The sequence below is a fragment of the Benincasa hispida genome, chromosome 2, assembly GCF_009727055.1.
Source record: "Benincasa hispida cultivar B227 chromosome 2, ASM972705v1, whole genome shotgun sequence".
Taxonomy (NCBI): Eukaryota; Viridiplantae; Streptophyta; class Magnoliopsida; order Cucurbitales; family Cucurbitaceae; genus Benincasa; species Benincasa hispida.
The window spans coordinates 2,986,904-3,012,210 of record NC_052350.1 but is presented as its reverse complement, the minus strand read 5'-3'; the positions used below and the strand labels follow the sequence as shown (position 1 = coordinate 3,012,210).

The 25,307-nt window shown below is 33.3% G+C and overlaps 2 protein-coding genes across 5 annotated transcripts; both read right to left on the bottom strand.

Annotated features, from left to right (window-relative positions):
* Positions 1–2,661: 2,661 nt before the first annotated feature.
* On the bottom strand, positions 2,662–13,101 carry LOC120071716. 4 transcript variants are annotated; one of them, XM_039024096.1, is made up of 11 exons: positions 12,265–13,095; positions 11,857–12,141; positions 10,457–10,699; positions 10,110–10,259; positions 7,584–8,959; positions 6,811–6,884; positions 6,599–6,680; positions 6,393–6,518; positions 6,065–6,171; positions 4,369–4,526; positions 2,662–3,256 (listed from the first exon to the last, which is right to left on the bottom strand). In XM_039024096.1, exons 1-11 carry the CDS (start codon positions 12,703–12,705, stop codon positions 3,008–3,010), a joined length of 3,291 nt encoding a protein of 1,096 aa, XP_038880024.1. In that variant the 5' UTR covers positions 12,706–13,095; the 3' UTR covers positions 2,662–3,007. The 4 variants fall into 4 exon arrangements, 3 of the variants coding, with proteins under 3 accessions (XP_038880024.1, XP_038880025.1, XP_038880026.1); XM_039024097.1 differs by having other exon boundaries at positions 11,884–12,141; XM_039024098.1 differs by having other exon boundaries at positions 11,857–12,162; positions 12,265–12,405.
* Positions 13,102–15,365: 2,264 nt separating this feature from the next.
* LOC120072335 lies at positions 15,366–21,318 on the bottom strand. The gene is made up of 6 exons (XM_039024805.1): positions 21,015–21,318; positions 20,752–20,883; positions 18,615–18,769; positions 17,143–17,232; positions 16,648–16,806; positions 15,366–15,773 (listed from the first exon to the last, which is right to left on the bottom strand). Exons 2-6 carry the CDS (start codon positions 20,879–20,881, stop codon positions 15,675–15,677), a joined length of 633 nt encoding a protein of 210 aa, XP_038880733.1. The 5' UTR covers positions 20,882–20,883; positions 21,015–21,318; the 3' UTR covers positions 15,366–15,674.
* Between the last annotated feature and the right edge of the window lie 3,989 nt (positions 21,319–25,307).

The window sequence follows — 25,307 nt, the reverse complement described above, 5'->3', positions numbered from 1 at the left end:
GCTCGCATGTCTAATATATGAATGATCCGTGTTGAGACGAAAACATAGAAGACATCACACTCGATGTGAAATTTCACAAGACATGGGCTTCCTTTTTTATTCTTTCTTACCATTTAATTTATTTTAAATATATAGTGATGTTAATACCAAAACGACACATGTAAGAGAATCGTCTCACGATTATTTATGAATAAGACTTAAGTTGCTTCAACCTTTTTTTTTTTTTTTGCCCCCTCCCTCCCTCAAGCTCTGCCCCTTAATTACAATTCTTTTTAAAGATGAATAATTTAATTGTTTATGAGTTTGCTAAATATATGTGAATTTTAAGGTTGAAATTTTTTTGTCATGTTTGATGTCTCACTAAGAATCCACGTATGCTCTACTTTCAATATTATAGTAGTAAAAGATAGCTACGTAACAAGAACTTTTTTTAAAAAAGAAAAGTTTGAAAAGAAAAAGTCTCCTTCTAGAAGGGCAAACAAGCTGAAACTCAAATCCGTTGACCAACAACACAAAAATCCAACCGTCGTATATAATATAATATAATATATTATATGTGACACAAGAAAATAATGGAAAGTTGCTGCATCGAATTTGAAAAGGTCCTCCAATTTACAAAGAGTTACAACAAGGAAATATATATGTATATTGCCATCAATACCAAGTCGCATATACCATAATTTTTGAACGAATTAACTAAATATCATTATATTTGTACAATTCTTTTTTAATTTAAACTGTGAACATGAGAAAATTCAAACTCTGACATCTTCAAAAATTATATATATTAATTAACCAGTAAAAAAAAATGATTGAGCTATTGCAAAATTGACCTAGCATTATACTGATTAGAATATAACTTGTCAGGTTAAAAAAATCATGTTATATGTTCACTCGTATCGTTAAATTTATTAATTGAAAAAAAAATAAACTACTAACATTATGGACAATCAATAAATTCTAATTTGTAGTCTCATATCGCTGTATTCTACTTTGGGACCATTCACCATATGCAAGATGTCGATATATCTACCTTCTAAAATATATACTTTCATTTTTGTGCTATATCTATATTTTTGAAATGTCTCTATAGGTCAATGAAATTTGTAATTCTGCTATGTAATTTACGTACTTTTAATTATGTCAATTTCAATAAATATAAGATTTTGTTCATTATACCATCACAGACTATCGTGCATATACTTTTAAAATCACTTATACTTTCAAAAGGTCCGCATGCCATTAATAAAAACCCTTCAAATACAAGTTATTGATATTGATATAAAGCGCAGTGTTGAAATAAATATAAACTACAATGAAGAGGCAAAAACTGATTCAAACAAAAGCTAAGAATATAGAAACCAAACCGATACAAGACCAAGATAAAAAGAAAGCTAAAAAAGTAAAGTAAAAGAGTAATTACAAATATAGCAATAAGCTTGAAATATTAATAAATATAGCACGATAAAAAATTGTAGATATAGCAAAATTTGGATAGTCCATCATATCGATGATAGACCATACTGTTGGTAGAAGTCTATTAGTAAATACCGTATAATTGATAGAATTTGCTATATTTACAATTTTTTTTGAAAATGTTACGCACTTAGTTATGATCACTAAAAATCATATTCAAAGCAATTACACTGAAAATTATATTCAAAGCAATTACTCTAAAGTAAAATATAATTATTAGACATAAGATTCTAGATTTGGATTGCATATATAAAAGATATATGAAATCTAATCCCTTATCAACGTCCAGGTATCAAATACCCATTAAGAAAGGGGCTAGGACAGAAGAAAACCCTAATTGAACCTCACCCGAAGGTTCAAACCAGCTCATCCCAACTATAATGAACCTAAGGCATTTCTATGAGTGGACGGATAATAATACCACGTTTAATCCCACTCAATACATATATATGGGTAAGTCTATCCTAAGAAAATCTAAAATCTAAAACCCATTTTATCATTTTGTGATTTAATTTAATCTATGAACACTATTTCTACCCCCAACTTTATTTCTTTGTTATCTACTTTTCACCAATAATTTAAAAAACCATGTCAAATTTTAAAAACTAAAAAAAAAATTTTTAAAAGGTTATTTTTTTTTTTTTGAATTTAGCTAAGAATTCAACCGTATTATTAAAGAAAAATGCAAATTATCGTAAGAAATGTAGACAAAATAGATTTAATTCTAAAAACCAAATAATTACCGAATGAAGTCCAAATAATACTATGTTTACCCACTTCTATTAATCTAAATGAACATATATCGATAAAATTATTGTGGGTGTTAAGTCTCAAAACTTCAAATTTGTATTTAATAGGTCACGCAAGTTTTAAAAGTGTCGAGAACAAAATCTTCAAACTTATCATTTGTGTATAATTCTTATCCCAAAAAAAAAAAAAAAAAACAATTTGTGTGTGTGTAATAAATTTCGTTTTTCAGAGGGGTAATAAATTTCTTGAACTAGAAACCACTTATCACTAATAATATGAAAAGGAAATGTTCAAGAAACAAAGTCCATAAGAGTGAGGTGGAAAAGGAAAAGACAAGGAATTTAAAGAAAAGCTACAACCGAAAAAAGTTAAAGAAAGAAAATAGGACAAAGATCAATGATCAAGCCAAAGGATCGATGGGCAACATTACAAAACTTGTGTCTAACACATCCATGACTTATTCTTCATTTTCTAAAAAATCACAGTTCTACAAGACATTAAATTGAACTTTGTCTTATAGGACAACTCAAACCCTTCCCTCTTTGCATCTAATAGAAAAAGAAGACACACTGGAAATAAAAGAAATAAAGAATTTTGACTTCCTAGTTAATTGTTATACACTGTACAACATATTTACATGGTAGAATATTTAGTAATCCAAAGATAAATAAACTAAAAAAAATGCACTCAACAAACTAGAGCCAATAAAAGAATGAATTGAATCAGAACCTAAAAACATGATGAACCATTGCCTATGTACCTTTTTCTGCAGCCTCCCCAATCATGATACATATCTTACAGGCAAAGAAGACCCCTTACTTCCGAGGTGGATTGCCTTCGCCAGTGCAATGAAGTTAAGTAGATTCTCTTTACAAAACCATTTTAACCTCCATTTCGAAGAACACGGTGATGAAATCTCCTTCTTCTCGATAGTGACAACCTTCTCGTCGGATTTGGGGATCAAGGAGAACACGGACGATGCAAGTTCTGAAGATAAGGTCACACACAACGCCCCCTTCACTTCAACAACCTATGACAAGGATCATATTTAATAACATCTTACGAGAGCATTAAGACGCATAATGAATTTTTTTTCTATATTTAAATGATTTTGAGAATGTACAAGAGGAACATTTTAAATTACAATTTTGGTCCCTCTGCCTTCAAAGTTTGTGTCTATTTAGTCCTTGAACTTTAAAAGTTGTTTAATAGATCCCTAAACCTCATAAAACTTTAATAAGTCTTTCAACTTTCAATATTATGTCCACTAGGTCCTTGATGTATTCAGAATTTTTGAAAATTAATTGATTTTACAAAGTTGAATTTTATGCCCAATGAGGGGAACTTTCAGTTTTTGTGTCAAGTATGTCCATGAATTTTAAATTGAATAAGACAGACTTATTTAACACAAATTGAAAATTCAGAGATCAATTGGACACAAAATTAGAAGTTTAAGGACCTACGAGACATTTTTTAAAGTTTAAAGACCTATTGAAAACAAAGTTAGAAAGTTCAAGGACATCTTAGATACTTTTGTAAGTTTAGAGATCAAATAAACACAAAGCTAAAAGGTCACAGACTAAACTTGTAAATTAACAAGATAGTATGGATGTGATAAGATAAAAGATAAGAAGCCCATTTCTGCCTAGGTCTTATCAAATTATTTTCTGAAATTTACAAAAGGTTGTGACAACAACTATCCTAAACTTAAAACTACTTGTTTAAAATCATGTCAACCCATTCTAGACATAAAAATTATACAAAACGTGAGCCGATAGCCTGATTTGAAGTTCAATGGACAAAGACTAGATTCTAAATACAAGTACAGGCCTGCTTTTCACTCCTCAACTACAGTTCTAGCCAAATCCTAGCCATGAAATCTCTTTCCTTTCCCCCAAATTTGTGCATCCTACAACTCAAGCCAATTATATTCGGCTACGTACTAAGAGTCTGTTTGGAATGACTATCTAAATGCTTAAAAAACACTTTTTTGACACAACATTTTTTCTAACACTTAGAAAGTCATTCTAAACATGTCCTAGATCCTCCCGAGCCAAGTATCTAAAGACATGTCTAATCACCAAAACAGGGATGCACGTTCAATATAAAGCAAGCTGCAGGTAATCAATAACAGAAAATTACCATCTCAAGTATGTCGGCAATCAAGCAACATGAGTCAAGGGCAAAGTATGGAGGTAATGGTCCTTCTATTGAGAAAGAACCGAATTGCGTCAAGTCCTCGATGCACACAAGTAAATGCCCTTCAAAGATAAACAAGGATCGAGGATACCACAATTCTCCTGCATATCAAAAGAACTCTTTGATATCACAAGATACTTTTGTTAAAACATAAAAAAGAAAAAAAAAAGATATTTCTATCTACTCAAACAAGTAACTGCAAAAACCATCCATCACTTATTGAAATATTATAAAACTAATTATCTTTACTACGTAACATATAAATAATATAAACTAATATGAAATAGACCCATCAGCATCCAAGTCGGCATTCCATTAAAGCTACCAAGGTCCCATTATGTTAGGAACCGAAAGTGAACATCGGTTAACTCAAGGGTACAAGTGCAATATCATGGTACCTAAGTATCTAATAAAGATTTAACTCAATATTCTGAGATAAGAATGTAACATTTTGAAACTTAGAGACTAAATAAAAACTAAACCCAAAACTCAGGGATAAAAGAGTAATATTTTAAAATGTAGAACAAAACAAAAACTAAATCAAAACTAGATGCAAAAAGGGTATTTGTTGAGAGATTCTTTTTTCCAAAAAAGGAAAATATTGAGGCTATTTTGAAACCAAAGGTAGAAAGATATATACATTTTCCTAGTGTCAAAAAGGATAGAAAACTTTCTCTTCCACAGCAAACTACTTCTCTAATGGCAATTCATCGTTCCTTGGGAAGCATTTCAAGAAAAAAAAAATAAGGAGGCCTTTCTGAAAAATTAGGGTATGTTTGGTAAAGAACTTGAAAACATAAATTGAAAACAAAGTTGCATTTTCTGTTTTCAAATATTTAATATAATTCTGCATTTTAAAATTTTAAATTCAGAATCTGGATGCAATGAAAACATAAAAATATTGTTTTTAGAATTTACACTATTTGGATCACATAATCCAAAAATAGTTTTCGAAAACAGAATTTGGGTTGTCTGCCAATTACATATTTGCTGAACCCAATGAATATGAAACATAAAACAGAATTCAGATTCTCTACCAAATAGGCCCTTGTTGTTCCCTACGACTATTATATAGGATGTTGGTGTTAGAAAAAAAGGTTATAATTCTTGTCCAATTTTCTATTGATGTACATTCTCCTTGTTAAGAAGCAATAAAGCTCAAGTAAAGAGATAGCTCAAACAATCGAGTTCCATCGATAACACTTATATTCTCTCAAAAGATACTAAACAACTCTATAAAACAGGCCATTAACTATTTAATTCTTTTTCTAATAGAAGGTTACCATCTTTCTTATTTAGATTAGAAATATTTATGATTTTCAAGCATGATGGTTGGAGGTAAAATACCAAAGCTTGTGAACACTACTTTTGCATTGCTAAACAACCTCGGGAGAAGCTTTTAAAAAATCTATGAGGTAAGAGATGAAAATCCATGGACACTACTTTTGCAGCGCAATAGAATCCTATGAAAAGCTTTTCACAAATTAGTAAAGATATTGCAAGCTATAATTTGTCATTTATTTTCTGCTACTCTCAAGGTCCTTGTACTTTTTAAAGTATAATTAGCATGATTCACTATACATTTACATCAAGTGTACCACGAGAGTGAACAAAGACGCGTGAGTGAGCATGAGCTAACCTTGAATCTCACTGCAAGAAAAGAGCACCATAGAATATTGAAGTAAGTTGGCTTTTGCACCTCCACATATTTGTTTTTCAAATAATTCAACCTGAACCTGCTCCAAACTGCCATATAAATATTAAATCATGAGTATACCAAAGTAAAGATGGAAGTACAGATGCAAAAGTGGCAAATGTGAAAAACCATACACGTGGGTTTATGAATAACAACTCAAAGGCACATAAGACTGATGTGTTGTGCCCTCAGAGATCCATGCTCAAGCATATTAAATATAAGAATGCATGTCCATACAGAATAAAGTAGTTACAAGGCATGGCAATATTACCTTCTTAAGACACTCTTGTCACTAGGAGTTCCAATGCCAGATACTTGCAGCATACAAAGTAAATGTCTTGATTTCTCAATGCATCCAGTAACAAACAAATATTTTACACCTCTCTCCAAGCAAACCCTGTATCAATTAAAAAAAAAAAATGTTTCAACTGATGTGATCTTACCCACAATCGCTGAATTTCTCAAAATTTCACTAACCTCACAACCTGAAGTCCTAGGCCAACAAAGATTTCTTTAATATCTTCAACACTGAAACAATCCGATAAAATGAGCATGGCTCCTATGAGGCAGAAAACTGTGGTTAGCAATCAGCTAGAACAATAAAGAAGCAAATAAAAAAAACTCAAAAGGCTCCCCGAATAACCAATATGAAGAAATTGAAATATAAATACAATGAACTAAAAGCCAACCTGAACCATCTCCAGCAGCCCGAACAATTAGTATATACAACTTGTTTCTACTACTCAGTAAAAGGACAACTTTTCTGCAATTTTGAACATAAACAATGTCAATCAAACGATACTAAGGACAAATAATACAATCAATAATTTATTATCACAGATGGCTTCAATTTACATAGAAGCTAATCTGAATGGTTAAATTAACATAGAATTAGTGATAATTTAACATCATACTAAAGAAGACTCCTCAGTTTAAGTATGTCAATCATTATTTCCCCCTATTTCCAGAATCACACATGTTGAACCTCATTGCAACAAAGTGCAAGAGTCGTAGGTGAATGTTTTAGAAAATAATGTAAGTTAATTATTCGCTAACCAATTGGTCCAACTTTGGAGAAAGTCATCATTAATACAATCATTATGCTCTCACTGGCATTTAGATATGAACCATTAGAAAATGGTAGACTGAAACTATTTGCAGAGAAACTATACCCCAGTGGCCATGATTTAACCATCTGACAGAAAATCACACTGCCCAACTGTGAGGTGCCTTAAATATAATCTTGAAATAACACTGACACTGTTCCCATGTCTTTTTTCTTCCACTCTTCCTCACTCGATGGTGGTAAATCAAAGAGAATCCTATTATTATAACCATACATAAAGAAAGAGATCGTCTGTAATTTACACTTCTATTTAAATAAAATCAAATGAATTAAAGAGGAGAATAAGGAATGGGTCCTGAAACTAAAATTTTCCAAAAGAATTAAACAATAGCCTACCTGTAGACTAGCTTAGAATCAAGTATACAAATGCATTTGAGATACTGCTGACAAGTTTCATGAATTCTGGAGTCTGCAATATTTAAATTGAAATAGTTTTCAATAAAATTTTCATTTTCTAGTTCAATTTCCATATCAGCTCCAAAAACACTCGGATCAGAACTTGTCCATTTGTAGCTGTCTGGTATTCCAACTCCGGTATGTCCTGACAATGAAACAACTCTTTTTTTCTTTTTTTTCTTGCTTTCTCTATTCCTCTGCTGACTATTAAGCTCACATTGGACAGAGTGATTGGTTCCATAGGCATGAGTATCAGCAGGAACATTGATTGGCAACTGCACACTGTAACCTTGACAAACAGAGTTCGGCATGCTAAATGTTTGATTAATAGATGAATCAAAAGGGCACGGGCCATTTTCTCCAACCTGATGAAGTTCATGGCACTGTTTAGAAGTAACGTCTTTGCTATGATGTATTGACAACTGACCTTCAGCACTTCCACACAAAGACTTACCATTTGTAGGTTCAATAATTTCTGGCATTATTGGTCCAAAGGGAAAGATATCATCCTCACTATTGCTGGAATAGCTGTCAGAGGAAGGAACTGAATATGACTCTGCAGATAATTGTAAAATCTCTTCCATTAAATTATGTCGACGGTGAAGAATATCCTCTTGATAATGGGGTGGTGATCCATGGAATGCTGAGGATGAGTGAGACTCAGATATGCCATCTATGGCATTCAATGGTGACATACTAGCATCTTCAACCTTTGGTTCACCTCCATGAGACCTATTATACAAAGGATAAAAGCTTTTCATATGAGTGGAAGGGCTTTCAAATGAAGAACTAAGGTGACCGTTTTTGAGATCCAATCTTTGTGTTCTAGATCGGGGAACCACGACATCATTCCCTAGTGAACCATCCAGGCCAAAGTAGTGGGAGGCCATCAAACCACTAGGCATGTCTACAAAGGAATTATCCGACTCCACAAAATTTGTACTACTTTCATCTCCCGATGCCTGAATAGACTCTGATTTGTATCTTGAGCTCTCCCCAACATGCTGTGTAATTTTTCTACTTTTCATATATTTTTCTTTTCCAGGCCGCAAAATAGCCCGGTTGATATTGCCATTAACAGTATTTGGAGGAGCGTGATCCAACCAATCCTCAAACTCCCGCAACCAAAGTGTAGATCGCTCTTTCTTCATAAATTCAATTTTCTTCATTAAATCAACAACTTCAACTTCATTATCTGATAATGCTGCTTCCTCTCTGCCATAAGTCTCATTATCACATGATACAGACTCCTGGTCAGAACAGAAATACGTACTCTCTTCTTCACTCTGAATAGAAGCAATTCGAGAAATTGTTCTCTGCAAAAACAGTGAACAATTTTTATTATTACTTAGATAATGGATCCTTAACAACATAAGGCATTTATCAAAGGAAGACCATATGGTCCTAAAAGTTCAAAGATTAAATTGAACACTGAAAAAGAATAAATTCAGGTTTAAATCCAATTACAATGAAATAGGGGGAAAAAATGAACGTTACAGTATGAATATAACTGATCATCAGTTTCCAAAAATGGCATTATGTACACCGCTGAATTGTAAATAAGGATCACTCTATAAACAATTATTTTTCTCAATTATGAAAAGGCCATCCCCATGGTTTTTTTTTTTAAAAAAAAATAAGAATCTGGTATTTCAATTCCATCCCCATGGTATTGTGATGTGAAACACACAAATTCTTAGCCTTGATATCTATGACCGTACTTAACCTACAATTTAGTAGTTTTTTTTATATATATAACTTTCAAGTTAAACTGAGAATTTAATTTCTTAAATCACCGATGATCCAAAAGCTTAAGCTAATGGGTGAAGGTAAAATTAATGTTATATCATCCAATACTCCCACTCACTTGTGGGTTCGAAATATGTAGAAGACCCAACAAATTAAAATCTATATAAATAGGGGAATAAATAACATTGGAAGGGATTCAACATAGGACCCTGCTCTGATACTATCTTAAATCACTGATTGACTCAAAAACTTACTTGATAACCCCTCTGGACAAAGGGTAATAAACAAAAAAATCTAAATCTACTATTCAGGGGCGAGCACAATGAATTTTAATTACTCTATTTGTCCAAAATCCCAAAACATTATAGAAAATGTTTTTTTTAGACAAAATGCTTGTTTACACTATACAATCCAATAAACCAGAATGTATATTATTCTTACACAACCAACTGCCACTAAATTGATGTCACAGATACTTTTCAAAGACCAAGCAATTAAATAAAACAAACTTTCAAGAACAATTTATGCCTAAAATAATATTCTCAACATGCTATATTTTGTTCTCTTATTAATATATATTTTAATGCAACTTCTATAAGCATTTGTGTAAGGGTAGACCATAGTTAAGATAATCTCACTTAGTAGAGAACTTATGCCCTTAGCACTCTGATTTTAAAGCAACATACAATGGTCTACCTGTCAATAACAAAAACCTACCTTTTTATTGTTTATACTCCCCTCTCCTTGAGCACCATCTTTTGCTGGGGAATAAAAACCAAAACCAGCTGGACGCTTTTGCCTGCTAGCAATGATAAATTTCCTCTTCCAATATTCTTCTTTACAGATTCCCTTGTCATCTAACTTCAGCTAACCATAAACAAAAGAAATAAGACCGCACTAACATGGCGAAATTACTAACATTTTTGGTTTCATGCAATGGACTTCTCTCGTACTTCTCTAAATTAAAATCTTAAAAATTAATAACAATAAAATTTCTTAAAGAAATGAAAAATGAAAGAAAAAGTAGAAAAATAAATTATTGAGAAGGGAAAATGAAAACAAACATTATCTGGATGAGAGAAAAGGCTGAACACATGTGCTCTATACCACCGTGCACAACATAAAGGATTGCCCTCTAGCCATAAATTCTGTAAAGATGTAATATCCACAAGGAACTCCAGCTCTGAAAAATTGGAAATTATATTGTAGGACACGTCAAGTCCTTCAAGTGACTTCAAATTCTCAATCCCACGCAATGTAGTTAGAGCATTGTTCCTCAAAACAAGTTTAGTTATATGCGATGGAACCTGCATTTTTCAACAATATTCGTGTATGGGTCTGAAACTACACCTAAAACAACAACTTGAAGCAAAAAAAAGAAAAAAAGTATGTCTCGAGCTCCACAGTTTCAAAGTAGAGCACCACCTTGGTTCTGAATAAAAATAGTGGTAACTTTTTGCATTTGAGGTTGAAAGCAAACCAAGATCCCCCCAACAAATCAATAACTAATTAATTAACACTACATATTGGGGGGTGAAAATCCATTGAAAATTAAAACAAACCGATAAACCCAATGTAAGGCCATAATACAAAGAATTAAAACCAGAAATATTCACCAAATGCTATAATGAGATAATTCAAAGACATTAAAACATACAAAAATGATTCTGAACACGTTGGAGATGGAATTTTACAGTAATCTTTTTACCTTACCATGAATACAATAGATTCATTTATTCAAGCCAACCACAACATGACGCTTGAAATATAGACATTGGGTTCAAATCTCAGAATAATCATCCGACAAGTTAGATACTACTAGCACTCAAAAAGAATTAAATGAATACCAGCTTTTCTCTATCTTCACAACCCATAAGAAAGTTTAACAAACATCAGTAAGGTAGTATACTTCTAGGAAAAAAAAATCCTGCTCTTATGAACTACAAATAACAACGAGTGACCGCAGTATAGTGGCAAGTTCTTTGACTATAATTGTTAAATCAGGCAAGAATGTTTCTTTTCATGAAAGATTTTGAAGTTATTTCATAAATTTGATTATTTAGAACCATCAAAATAACTTCATTCTCCATATACATTAACTTATGTTATAGCTCAAGGTATACTTAATGAATACCACCTAGAGAAAATCATGTTGTCACTATATAAAAGAAAAGTATACATTTAGCAGCAAGGAACATAACAAAGTTCCTTTCATTTTTTTATGGAGGTAACATTTCCTACTTTCTGCTGTCTTAAAACAAAAGAATCTATACACGAACGAAATATGATACAATGGTACAGAAAACAAGGAACCCCCAGACAATAGAGAACAGTCGAAAATCATATATAGAAACGACGCATGGCAATATAGAACTAATCTGCACCCAATAATTATTATTTTTTAAAAGCAGCAACTTCTTCCCAAACATTATAAAGAAAGAACACACGATGGCCAAGAAAATACCTTGATAGGACTATTTGAAGTACATACCTCAGTAAAAGAGGCAACAGTCCTTAGATGATTAAAACCAAGATCCAAATGTTTCAGTTTCACACACTTGCGGAGATTGTCCACTTTTGCAAACTTATTTCGGCTCAGATCAAGGGTTTCAACAGCAGGTAGAAGTTGCAAAGACTCATCCATGAGAACTAAGCCATTGCACGCGCATGAAACAAACGACAGTCGGTTCCATTGCGGAGAGTTCTTAACCTCAACAATCCTACTTGCAAACACATGCCGCAGAGCGTCCTATATATTTTAAGAAAACATCTGTATTAAGAATCTCAATCAACTTCATAAGACAAGGAGATAAAAGTACCATTACAAATACATATCCTCAATCTTTTACTCAGCAATTAGTTCGATACATACCGTAGAATTGTGACAAATAATCTTCTCTAAGGTCTGTCTCAACTCCAGCAACCCTCTTGCCGCGGAGGTCGACAAATCGCACCCTCTGAGCTCCAAAACCTTCAAACTTCCAAACGGCAACAGAGACAGCGGTGTCGGATCTCGCAACGGCTGCGGAAGCACCGAAACGACCTTTAAAGATGTGAGCAGCCTCAGAATTCGTCGGAGCTGCTCAAGCGCGCGGTGGTCGCCAAGGTCGGAGACATATGCTCGAAGGTAGTCAACTGGAGCTCCGGTTAAAAGACTTTCGAGTTCATGTAAGGCCTCCAACCTCGACTGCACGTAGTGCAATCCCGCTGGATTTAGCTTCAACACCAAAGTTCCTTCAATAAGAGGATCGGCCCGTTCCTCCACAAACTTCACCAGCTTCTCCAAATATCGATCCCCTGTCACAATTGCCATCTCAATGGCCAAATTAGGGTTCGTCTATCATAATTGATACGAACTAAATTCCATGTAGCAACCATAGACGACGTTCGTATTCCGAAATGAAGGGAACGAATTGGAAACTAAGAAATTCGAAAAACAAACAAATCTAGAGATAGAAATTACTGAAGACAAAAACATGGAAGAAACAGCGGGAGATTCATCCGAGTAAGTTTTGCATAGATAAAATGTTAGAGAGTGAAACGGCCATGGCATCTCGACAGCGAGATCGAGAGAAAAATAAAAGAAAAGAGAAAAACATATAACACAAACAAAAATAATAAATTCAATTCCCCCGAAGAAGACGACAGGTGTGAGCATCGGATCGGTAATTTTCTCCATTTTTTTTTTTTTCCGTTTTCATTTTTATTCAGGGGAGGGTTAGATTTTGTTCCTATTGAACCATAAAAAGAATGTCCGGGTGTAATTTAGAAAAGAAAAGAAAAAAAACAAAAGTAATTCATAATGACGTTGTAAAATTGGACACGTGGCGGACATGCACTGGGCGTGAAGGCCAAGGTACCCAGAAGGGAAGCGAATACGGTTCAATCGGGCCGGTTAGTTTCCATAGTTGAACCGTTTATATGAAAATCCTTAGCGGAGAAGAATCGTCCGGACCAGGTCGTTACGTGAGACTTGAGAGAAACATTTTTTGTCATTATACGGAGAAAATTTAATGATGATAATAATTCAGGTTTTTTATTATTTTTATTATTATTTTTTTTTTTACAGGAGTAATAATTGAGCTCCAGTTCTCGTTAATGATTATTAATAGTTAGATTTTACTATAGATATTTATTCGAAACTTTTACTAATATAAATTTATTAATGATGGTCGTTGGGAACAGTATTAGTAAAATTCTATCAATTATTGTCTTAGAGGATAAGCTTTGAAACAATACTTTTGAAAAGGAAAAATCATAATACAAATAAGAGGGTGGGAAATTGTAGCTATCAAAATTAGGGTAATTATTTTAAATGGTAAACTGTTAAGAAATATTTTTAAGTATAATAAAATGTTATAGTATATTAATAATAGATAGTGATAGATTGGATAGACATCTATCTAGATTTCTATCACGGTCTATCTTGGATAGATATTGATATCTTGATATAATTATAAATAGTTTATCCAGTTTTCTAAATTTGAAAACACCCATTAAAACTATGGCATTAGTATAAGAAAAATACTTTGGCAGACTACATCCATGTCTATTGTCTACTAAAGTGTCCAATCAAGTTGTCACGTGACAAATTTTTCTTTTTCTAAATTATATATATTTTTTCCTTAGTGATAAAAGCGAATGCATAAAAATGAGTGTAGTATGAGTCATACTCAAGTATTACTCTTAGCCTAATTAATAAAATGTATTTAAAACTAATTAATTTGAAAATATATAGAGAATGGTGAAAAATATGCGTTTAAGTATAATTCAACTGATTAAGATATACACTTTTGATTAAAAAAAAAAGTCATAAGTTCAAATCTTTCCACTCTCACAACACAAGTTGAATAGGAAAGTAATATCATGAAAATATATACGTAAACATTTAAACTAAATATATAACTGAGAACAACATTCATCAATTATTATCTCAAAATCCTTTGAACTTAAAAAGAAAAAAAAATGATGTGTTTTGAAAACCAAATTGAAGTCTCACTCCAAGTTAAAACATCATTAATAATGGTCATTGTAAACATAAATAATATGACTCCTTTTCCCCAACTCCTTTCCTCTCTGTCTCCTCTGGAAACTGTTTCATAAAGTTTTATCCATTAATCATGGTCATCATATTAATATTTTTTTAAATTTAAAAAAAAATGAGTGAAAAAAAATCTCAACTTGCTAACATAGCCTATTTCTTCCACCAACCAATGGAACTTTTTGTTTTCTTTGGATATAACCAATTAAACCAAAGTCAACGGCTCATTTGTACCCAAGTTGAGTTTTTTTTTTCTCTCTCGTTCTAATCTCTGTTGAGATGTTTAAAAAATCCGACAACTCAAAAAAATCAATCAATTCAATCCAACTCGTGTAGTTTAGATTAGATTGAGTTCAAATAAATGAAAACTTTATGATTGAATTGGTTCATGAGTTCACTTAAATAACTTGCACCAACCCGAAATTATCACTAACTTTAAAATATATATTTTTGTATACTTACGATACAATTATATATATATATTTATTTATTTATTTTAGATTCATTTAATTAAATTATTTTTTGGATAATTTATTCTTCAATAACTCCTAAAAATAGTTTTTTAGTACCTTGGGAAAAAATTTCAATATGATTATTTTTACATATTGACATTTTACTTCTTTTTAAAATAAAAATTTAAATAAATGACCCGAGTAACTTGAACCAACCGAACCCAAATATTTGATAGTTGAGTTGGATTCATTTTTCTAATAAAGACTATTTAGGTTGAAGAAATTTACTATCTGAACAATTAGATTTAATCTAAAAAATCCTTAAACTCAACCCGAACCAACCACGAACACCACCAATCTCCAGTTCCCTTTAAGCCATCCAATTTTCATAGTATTCAACTTAATGAAATATAAGGAGTAAGGACTCAAATTTTCAAAGGTCAATCAACTGTGTTTTTGTACTAAAATATTGTGTAAATATAGTTCCCAAGCTTTTAAACTTACATATGCTAAAGATTTAATCCTTATTCTCAATGTTTTACATCTCTATATTACAATTTCAGTTCCTTATAACTGTTATAGAAAGAAGATTCATCATCAGGTAGTTCTGATTCAATGCCCTGAGAGAATAGAGTACAATGTTCTATATTTTCTTACAGCTATCGAAAATGTGCATTATTTAAACAACAGAAACTAATTCTACACTGCCCCATTAGAATACCATATGCACAAAGCTCTGCTCCTCAATTTCTAGTCCGAGACATCTAATAAATAGGTATAGAAATGACTTCAATTAACCTGTTCGCCACTAGCTGATTGGCTCTTTTCTTCTTCGACTTGTTCGAGCAATGCTATGAGCTCTGCTTCTGTAAGGCTTTCAAGGCGTTTCTACAAACAGAACATTGATAGGGAGGATGGTACGAAAGTTATTGGAAATTAAAGGAAACAAAATTGCCATGACAAACTTCGTTCAAGAGCAAAAGAGAACTTTAATCGTGTGACAAATCATTTTAAGGTTAACAAATACTTTTGATCTCTGAACTTTAATAAGTAATAATTTAGTCCTTATATTTAATAATTTTGTAACAATTTAGTCCCTAACGTGAAAACTTTTGTTGGCTTTAATAAATTATTTTATACACGTAGATCAATAAACTAATCCGAGATCAATTTTTTTATAAAAAATATATAAAAGGGGTTATTACGTACTAAAAATGACACTTAAATTTGATGATATATCCAGGAGTGTCCAGACCAGCTTATGCACACTTCGACTAATCTCACGAGACAACTCGCTTGACCCTACAAGGAAACTCGTAGAAAACTAATTTATAAGTAGGTGGCCACCATGGATTAAACCATTGATCTCTTAACCATTTGTTGAGACTATGTCTCCTTTTTTACTACTAGACCAACCCATGATAATTTTTTTATAGGTACTAAATTGTTATAAATTTCAAAGTATAAAGATTAAATTGTTACATATTTGAATACAAAGACTAAATCGTTACCAATTAAAGTTCATGAACTAAATTGTATGAAAGTTCAAGGACCAAAAAGATTTTTTAACCTCATTTTAATGTTTGGTTCTTCCACACTCTTACTAATCCAAGACTTACCGGCACTTGTGTCAAAAGTATTCAACGAATGGTTTTAACTTTTCTCAAACGTGCTCTTAAATCACTCTCAAACATGATGATTTTGATAATTTTGAATAGGGGCTACTCCTTAAAAACCTTCATTATGTTATAGCACGTTATACCTGCATGACTTTGTCTTCATAGTCACGTAGTTGTTGAGCATATGTCATATCCTTGCTTGAAACTCTGAACATGTACGTGGAAATCCATCCTAGAGTTAAACCCAAAACCAGAACAAGCTGAACGACGTTACCTGCTTGCATAGGATCATACCCAGCATACTGCACAAGACACCAGGACGGGAAAAAAGCCATTGCACATTAGACAAACAAGAGTGAACAGCATGAATTTCACACAACAAAAAGTACAATGCTAAAGGTAGTTGATGTACTTTTTTGGATTAACAGGTTTAGGGGGGGGGGGGGGGGGGGGAGAATAAAAGAGCAAACTGCAAAGTTTTTTCTCCTCAGCTCATATTATGATCGAATAGCCAGAAAATTAATAAAGTATATATGAGAGGCGGAGAAAGTCCCACCTTGGAATTGTATAAATACATAAACAAATGATCACTTGTGGGAGGAAGGATTAGTTATTAAAGGAAAAGTGAAATATCTTACCTCTAATCCAGTTTTCAATCCAAATCCAAGAACTGTGACACCTAAACCAATTAATAAAACATCTTTCCTCGTGTAACCAAAAGGTGTTCGCTGCAGGGGAAAAAAAAGGATCAGAAACAGAACTTATTTGCATTTACTGGTAATCCTCAATGATACTGTTAGCTATAAGTTTAAATCAGATTAATGTGGAACCAAACATTTCAAATAGAGATAAATGAAAAACCAAACATTTTGATTCCCTGACGATAGGCATAGCATGACCATCTTAGTTGGTTAGTAATATTTTATAATACATAGGTAAAGCACATAAGCTCATAAAAAGAAAATCATCTGAAGCTGTGTCTTTGATGATTGATCTACCATTGATTCAAAACGTTTTCATTTAATCTATGTCTAAGTCCTCAATGAATGTTGCTCTATGATAACGGAAAAGCTACTTCACTTGTTCATGGACAGCATGTGCAGAGGAAACCTACAAATGTAACTTAAGCCATTATATTATCGTTGCCATGAGGTAAGGGTGTTCATGGGTTGGGTTAGATTGGGTTGAAAGACTTTTTAGACCCAACCCAATTGTTCGGATTATAAATTTTTTCAACCCAAATAACCCTTATTAAAAAATGAACCCACCCAACCCAACCATGAAATATTTGGGTTGAGTTGGTTCGGGTTAATCGGGTTATTTGTTTCAAATTTTGTTCCAAAAAGAAGCACAACGTAAATATGTAAAATCTTCATATATAATTAAGATTAACAACTCACTTTCAATTTAAACACTGAAAATTTTCTTTCTAAAGTGCAAAGAAAGTACTTCTAAGAATTGTTGAAAATAAATTATTAAAAAAATATTGAAATTAAATAAAATTAAAATCAATACATGTTTAAATAATTGTGTTATAAGTAATAAAAAAACATATTTTAAAGGTAATAATAAATTCGGGTTGGTTTGGGTTATATTAGGTGAACCCCTGAACCAACCCAACCCATAAAATTTTCATTTATTTGAACCCAACCCAACCCAAATGAGTTGATAACCCAACCCACACCGCGCGAGTTGAGTTGGGTTGATCAATTTTTTCGGGTTATCGGATTTTTTGAACACCCCTACCATGAGGCAATAAAATCTCTCCTTTATCATCAAGATTTATGGAAGTACTCTTTCTCCTTCTATGATAAAAAATTCTACAAGATTCCCATTAAAATATGTCACCCCCCCGCCAACCCCAAAATCAAGATGGAAATATCATTATACTGACCCTCTTGCAGGTAAAAAAAAAAACTGCCTATAAGTCCAGTAAATCAGCTGAAATCTTCTCTGATAAGCATTCTATAAATACATTCACCATCTATGCAAGAGGAAGATAACACATACATGTCTGCCCCAATAAAATCACAAAAAGAGAATTCATTGGAATGGAGGGGAAAAAAAAAAAAAAGAAAAAGAAAAAAAGCATGACTGACAGTTTCCTTGCCTCAGATTGATTTGTAGGATCTTCCTTGCTGGTGCTTGTGTTTGAAGAGCTACTGTCCCTAGGGACTGTGAGGACAACTTTCCTTGTGGCAAAGAATCCTTTCCTTGGGAAATCAAGTTGTTCCTTTTTTGACAACCGTCGACTAGTTCCTCTTTCTGCAGAAAAAGATATAGTAACCATATGATAAATGAATGGACTCTTATGGCAGATCAACTTAACTGGTCACAATCAACTTGAAGGTAACCTTGCAAAAGCGCTGGTTTTATTCATCTAAAAAAATTACACCAGACACATCAATATCCAGTTTGGGGGTAAGAATAATTTATAACTCTCCAGAAATATGACTAATAAAATTGTGGCTTAAAAAGGTCATCCAACCGTCAGAATGCCCCTCTTCAATCACAATGCTAATTCTCTATTATCCCATGGCATTGCATAAGAAAGAGCCAGTATCTCCTTCACGTCTCATTTTTAAGCAGGATGTCGTCAAAAATTCAAAATTGGGAAGAAACTTAGGTAGAAAGCAATATATTGCAGCTGTCTTTCTAGCTTTTATAGTCTTATCCAGAATACATAAGAACTGTAAAATAATTTTTGGGAGAAAGAAATCGCATAAAATATAACCTTGTAAAAACACTTTAAATGAAGAGAAATTTGAGCTTTAACAAACTTCCTGGGAAGGACTGCAGCTTTTGAAACCTCATAGGTAGAAGATAAAAGAGTGTGACAATATGAAAACATAGGAGAGCTTTCTTGCAAATCCCAACCCCAACACCTTTCAGCCTCTTATCTAAAACCTAACAGATGCCTATCAATATTTGGATGAGGAAAATTCCAAAGAAAACCAAATTCTATAATTGAACTCTGTTGGTGGAAAAGTTGAACACAATAGATATGCACAATAAGTTACTCTTCATCCATTTGTTACTTATTGGTGCATAACGTGTAAAAATTAGAAGTATCAGAAAGAAGGATTTTCAATTATCACCGTAAAGGTTTTGAAGTCTTTCACGATATAGCTGCTTATGTAGCTTCCAACTGGAAATTTTTTTATAATTTTTTATTTTTTTTCTTACATGTAAACCAGTTGGAGTAATAAATTGTCTTGGAATTAGGCAACGTGGAAAATAATAAACCCAGAAAATGATGAAGATAGAAAAGTGGAGGAAGAAATGCTAATAATCTAGTACATCTTTTAGTTATTTCTGAAGGTATCCATCATGATCCTTTTTTGAAAAAAATAGAAACAGACATACCTTCATTTCATTGAAGAAATGAAATTATAGAAGTACAGAGAGCCATAGGCATTTCAAATGGGTAGTAAGTGATGAGAGATTATAGCTGTTAAAAAAGAGGAGAGTTAAAACCAAGTGAGGGCATGATGAATATTATTGCTATTATTGCTCTCACTTGGTTCGACCATAGTTCCACCATGAGCTCACTTAGTACTATCTCACCAAGTCAAACAGGAAAAAGAAAGACCGTCTTTGTTTCTGAAAATATTCTCTTGCTTGTAATTTACATCAAATCTCTCTTATTTTTTCATATTAAAAACCGGATGGCATGTACCAACATTCTTCTTGCATAAATCAACTTTACAGGGTGGTTCCAGGGGAATATTCACTTAAAAACATTAGTTGTTAGAATGCATGTTAAAGATGTAGTTAGTTAGCTGTTTCTCAAAATCATGTCCATAAAAATATGGCACTTCTGCATGGGGACAAGTTTTTGTTGAACGTACATGTCAATTGGCCCTCGAACAAAAATGAATTTATAAGTCTATTGGGAGTTGTCATTGTGAGGAAAGATTAACAAGCAATCTACATTATTCACTATTATTTTTCCACCAACTTGTGTCTAAAGTAATACAACTTGTGAGACTCTCTCTTCCTTTACATTGCTTAACTGACGACCAGCAGAGAGGTAGAACTCTTACTTCCACTATAAACAATTAGCAAATAGTGCAAGGCAAATTCAACTTAGCTCAAAATTTCCAATTCAATGCCATGCAAAAGACAAGCAAACTAACCATTTCAAAATTGCAAGAACTTACAAGTTTATGTAAATGAAATATCTCATCCTAAACAATCCACAACTATTACAACTTCCAAGTAAAAGACGCCTAAAATTGACTAACCTCTCGCAAAATGTCCGTAAACTCTCGCCCTCTGTGGCAAAACTGGAGCAGCCGAAATACCTAAAAACAAGGTCCCCTCCCTTTCACAGAAAATTCTGGAATTGGAGCATCCATGAGTAAAAACAGCCATTCCTGCATCATTCACCGCATGAAAACCATCCAGAAATCAGTAAGTAACAAGAACCTAAACAGTTTCGAGCATAAAAATGGAAGCGCAATGGAGGAGGAGGCATGGATGAGATGAAGCAGTAAAGCGAACATACCCGCGCCAATTGCCGATTTTATGAGGACAAACCGGAACGCTTGTCACGTATTAGAATAAGAGTGATTACAGCTGAAAGCTCTAAGATTACAGAGATTACCCAGGAAATGAATCAAAGCAATTGAAGGAGGAAGAAGAGGAAGATTGTGAAGCTTCGAAGTTGCAGTGGCTGAAATCGGTTATGAAGATGCAACGGATGATTGGTTCATAGCTCAACCTTAGCCTGTGGAGTAAAAAAAATCTAAAATCGTCTTCCTAATTCATATCTCATTTTGAAAAATCTCCAACTCTTCAATGCCGAACGCCCTCTCAAGGATGTAGATTTGGGAAATTGTAAAAAATAATAGGTAGTTTTTATTTTATAAAATTAGCCTTTTTTTCTTTCGAAAACTCGTAAAAAAAAATTTCCTTCACCATTTAAAAATATTTTTTTTTCTAACATCAATTATTTTGGACCTTCTCGGTATTTGGTTAAAAAATAAATTTTTTCTAACTCATAGATTGGTTTGGGACGTCTCGATACTAGTTAAAAAGTCAACTTTAAATAATTTATCCATTGTTTTGGACCTTCTCAATACATCTAGCGGAATAATTTTCTAATTTTATTATTTTCAAATTTTCATCAAATTTGGTTATGTTAACTAAATATTATATTAAATTATTATATAATTTTTTAAATCTTTAGTATAAATTATTTTTTTCACAATTATACGAATTTTCAAATTTTCAAACAGGTTTTCCAATTATCAAAATAGATTTTTCAAATTGATTTAACGTCTTTAAATTTTGGAAAATATCAAAATTTTCGAAAAATTAGGTAAGATTTAGGATATATGTAGAATCTCGGCCTGCCCGAAATTCCATCGAGAAAGCTCAAATATATGAATCTCAGTGTTAATTATGTCTGGGATTTCATCGAGAAAGCTCAAATTGTTGGGATTGGTGTCCTAATTCTCCGGAATCTCGTAGTTAGTAATATACACATTGTTATGAATAAAAAAAAAAGTTATTTCATTCTGACATTTACTTATATCCAATAAATCCAATAAATAAAGTTCCATGGTTATCGTATGTAAACTTAAGCGTGTATATGAGATATACAAGTGGATCATGCCTTAGTGATTACCTAAATAGGTCTGTAGTATAAGGATTAAGGTGGGATACCTGATCCTGGTGACACTACGGATACGACCCGTTTTGTAGAGGTTTGCAAGTGTTGAGAAGTACTACAAATGGTAGATCATGACCATTCATGTAGAAACATGTGAGCGAGGGTGTCCTATACAAAGAGTTTGTATAAGACCGGGCCACGAGATGATTCGTCTCTGTATATAACGTTGTTGATACTGGAGACTTACATCTCACCTAAACGACTATAGGTGAAATGACCTCAATCTTGAGTGTTTTGGAAAATCCTGCCTTTGAGGGTAGTTCTTTGATTAGTATGGGTGAGAGTGGCCAGATTGTCAACTCAACATACCTACCTTTTTGGGGACTTGACTAATTTGGGAGTTGGAAACTCAGTTACACAAGATGGAATTCACTCCTTCCCCGAAGTAGGGGTAAGTAGATAGATTGCTCCTTTAAGAGCTGATTTCGGGGCTTGAATATAGTGGTCACAACTTCTCTTTGGAAGAGAGGACTCAATCATAGTAGGACTATGACTTATGTTCATTAGAGGAATCACTGGTACTTAAGAAGTTAGATATAACTACAGAGGCATAACGGTTATTAGCAGGAGTTAGATATAGTTACAGGGGCATAACGGTTATTGATCGAGCTATACTTACGAGCGATCTGTGAAAGGTTGTCGCACTATTGATTGATTAAGATGAACACATAATATATTTGTAGTAAGGAGAGTTCAGTTGTCAGTCTTTAGTAGAGTGCCTAGCAGTTAACGGATGGTGAATCTCGTGACTAAAGAGTTTAGTCAGTTATTCACATACCGTTGGAGCTTCGAGCTACGGGTCCATAAGGTCCCCTTGGCAGCTCAATGGATTCAAGTTGAGGATCAATTCTTGGTGTTGATTTGAAATGTTCAAATTGACAAGAGGTAATTCGATTATATATGATGTGATAGGTATGATGTATGAGATACATCTAGTGGAGGGTTAATGTAAATGAGATTTACATTAAGGACCATGGAATAGAAGAAGAGTTATGGTTTATATGTTTCATGAGATGAAATATTAAAACTATAGGTTATAAATATAGTATAGTAAGTTGGTTATCATTTATATTTATAATAATGTTAATTATTGGATAATTATCTCTTTTTCTCTAATAACCAATTGAGTGGGAGGTTATTGGTGGTTTCATGGTAACCGTGAGATAAAAGGAAAAATGTTTTCCTAATTTTAGTAAGATTTGCAAAATATTGATTTTAGAATTCCAATCTCGGAAATTACTCACGAAAAGGTTGTCAAGTAAATAAGATTTACTAAACGACAGTTTGAAGAAACTAGACAATTGTGAAGAGTTTCTATACGATAGACTCTCAGCTAGCCGATGAACTAAACGATCGCATAACTTTTGCTAGACGATCACATAGCTTTTGTTAAATGATTGAGCATCATTCTATACGATAGGCTTTAACATCTCCCACTTGTTCAATCGTTTACACGATTGTTTTCCTTTGGTCTCTGCCTCTAGCCAAGTCCACACAGAGGCCACACTTCTGGATTCTCACATTGAGAATACCAAGGTAATCTTTTTGGTGGTGTCATACTCAACTCGACACAATCGAGGTTCTGTGGAGGTCGTTCGTGGTGTTCGTGACTTGGAGATCGCGGTGTTCGAGTTCGCTGTGATCGTGCAATGTAGAGTTCGTGGTGTACGAGCATTCGAGTGTTGCAGTGTTATTGGTTGTTCGAACATTCGTGAACAAGGATGTTGAAGATGAGTCTTCAAAGGTATATGAATTCTTCCCTTGATGGTGTAGTAAGCATGCTGTAATTTATGTTTTGCGCATAGCCTGTTGTTTCCGTTTGTGTACTATAATTTTCAATGTTCACATATGATTGAAATTTGGAATGATCCTTCCGCTGCTTATGGAAATCCTCATGTCCGAGTTCCTTCAATTGGTATCAGAGCCAAGTTATTTTGATATTCCAAATTCATTTCTGTCTTGAACTTCTTTTACATTCGTGGTGGGTTTTCTGCATTTATGTTTAATTGTTAAATGCATTTGTGGATGGCATTGATGGATGATTACGGGTTTTAATTGCCTCTGTTTAAAGCTTTCTTTAAATTACAAAGTGTTAATTTGTAAGGGCCCATGTGTTTTTGGGCATAATTAACATGTTATCGAGTTTGTAATTCAAAGTGTTTGAGTTAGTCAAGTCATTCGTGATGAAGTTTCGAAGCATGAAGATGTTGTTCTCAGCGAAGAAGAAGACCAAGAGTTGGTCGTGTCGTATAGCCTTAGGTAAACGATCGTTGGGATTTAACTAAACGATCGTGTAAATTTTCTATACGATCATGTAGTATTTACTAAACGATCGTTTAACTAATACTAAACGATGGGGTAAATTGTTTACTCTATTGCATAGCGTTGGTTGCCCGATTGCGTAGACGCTGGAGGTAGACGATCTTAGTGGGAGCATATGATCTTATCGTTTAGAAGAAGGCATGCGCTAAACAATCGTGTAGTTAGCATGCCTCATCACATAGTTACTAACTACACGATCACACGGTATACGATACGAAGGCGCTTGCTCTACGATCATTAAGATGATGGTGCTTCGCCACATCGTAGTCATTTAGACGATCGTAAAAGTCTTGTGTTGTGCACAGCGCGCTAGACGATCACGTACCTCGTGCTTCATCACATAGTAAAAGGTACCACATCGTTTGCTCTGGGAGCGTTTGGTAAACAATTGAGCAAAGCGTTTGTTCTTTCGTGCAGACGATTGTGTGGAGTTTGGTACACGATCAACAGAGACACGCGAGACTTCGACCGAACGGTTCAAGACCCGGTTCTCTTATTTGAACTGGAGACTCCTTTGTTTTATAACAGTTAGCATGTTTTTTTTTTAAGGATTTTGAGGCAATTTCACCCGGTTCATCAACATATTGTTTTTATTATACATGTGATGTATGGTATTTATATTGGAAAATGTTTGACATAGATTTAAACCCACCTTAGATTGTGCAATTATCGTTGCATAATGTATTATAAGTGTTATAATCTAGCGTGAAGAAATTGTTGGGGTTGATGCCCTAAAGTCTTTGTCTTCTTGTAGTTTGTAAACAAATTGTACAAAAAATGCTTGTGTTGTATATATATGAT

Coding starts and splice junctions, on each gene's coding strand:
- LOC120071716 (XM_039024096.1), bottom strand. CDS start 12,705: ATGGCAATTGTGACAGGGGATCGATATTTGGAGAAGCTGGTGAAGTTT. Junction 6,172..6,392: donor GACAAGAGTGTCTTAAGAAG/GTAATATTGCCA, acceptor TTTATATGGCAG/TTTGGAGCAGGTTCAGGTTG. Junction 4,527..6,064: donor TTCTTGCAGTGAGATTCAAG/GTTAGCTCATGC, acceptor TTTGATATGCAG/GAGAATTGTGGTATCCTCGA.
- LOC120072335 (XM_039024805.1), bottom strand. CDS start 20,881: ATGGCTGTTTTTACTCATGGATGCTCCAATTCCAGAATTTTCTGTGAA. Junction 18,770..20,751: donor TTACGGACATTTTGCGAGAG/GTTAGTCAATTT, acceptor CTTTTTCTGCAG/AAAGAGGAACTAGTCGACGG. Junction 17,233..18,614: donor ATCCTACAAATCAATCTGAG/GCAAGGAAACTG, acceptor TTTCCCCTGCAG/CGAACACCTTTTGGTTACAC.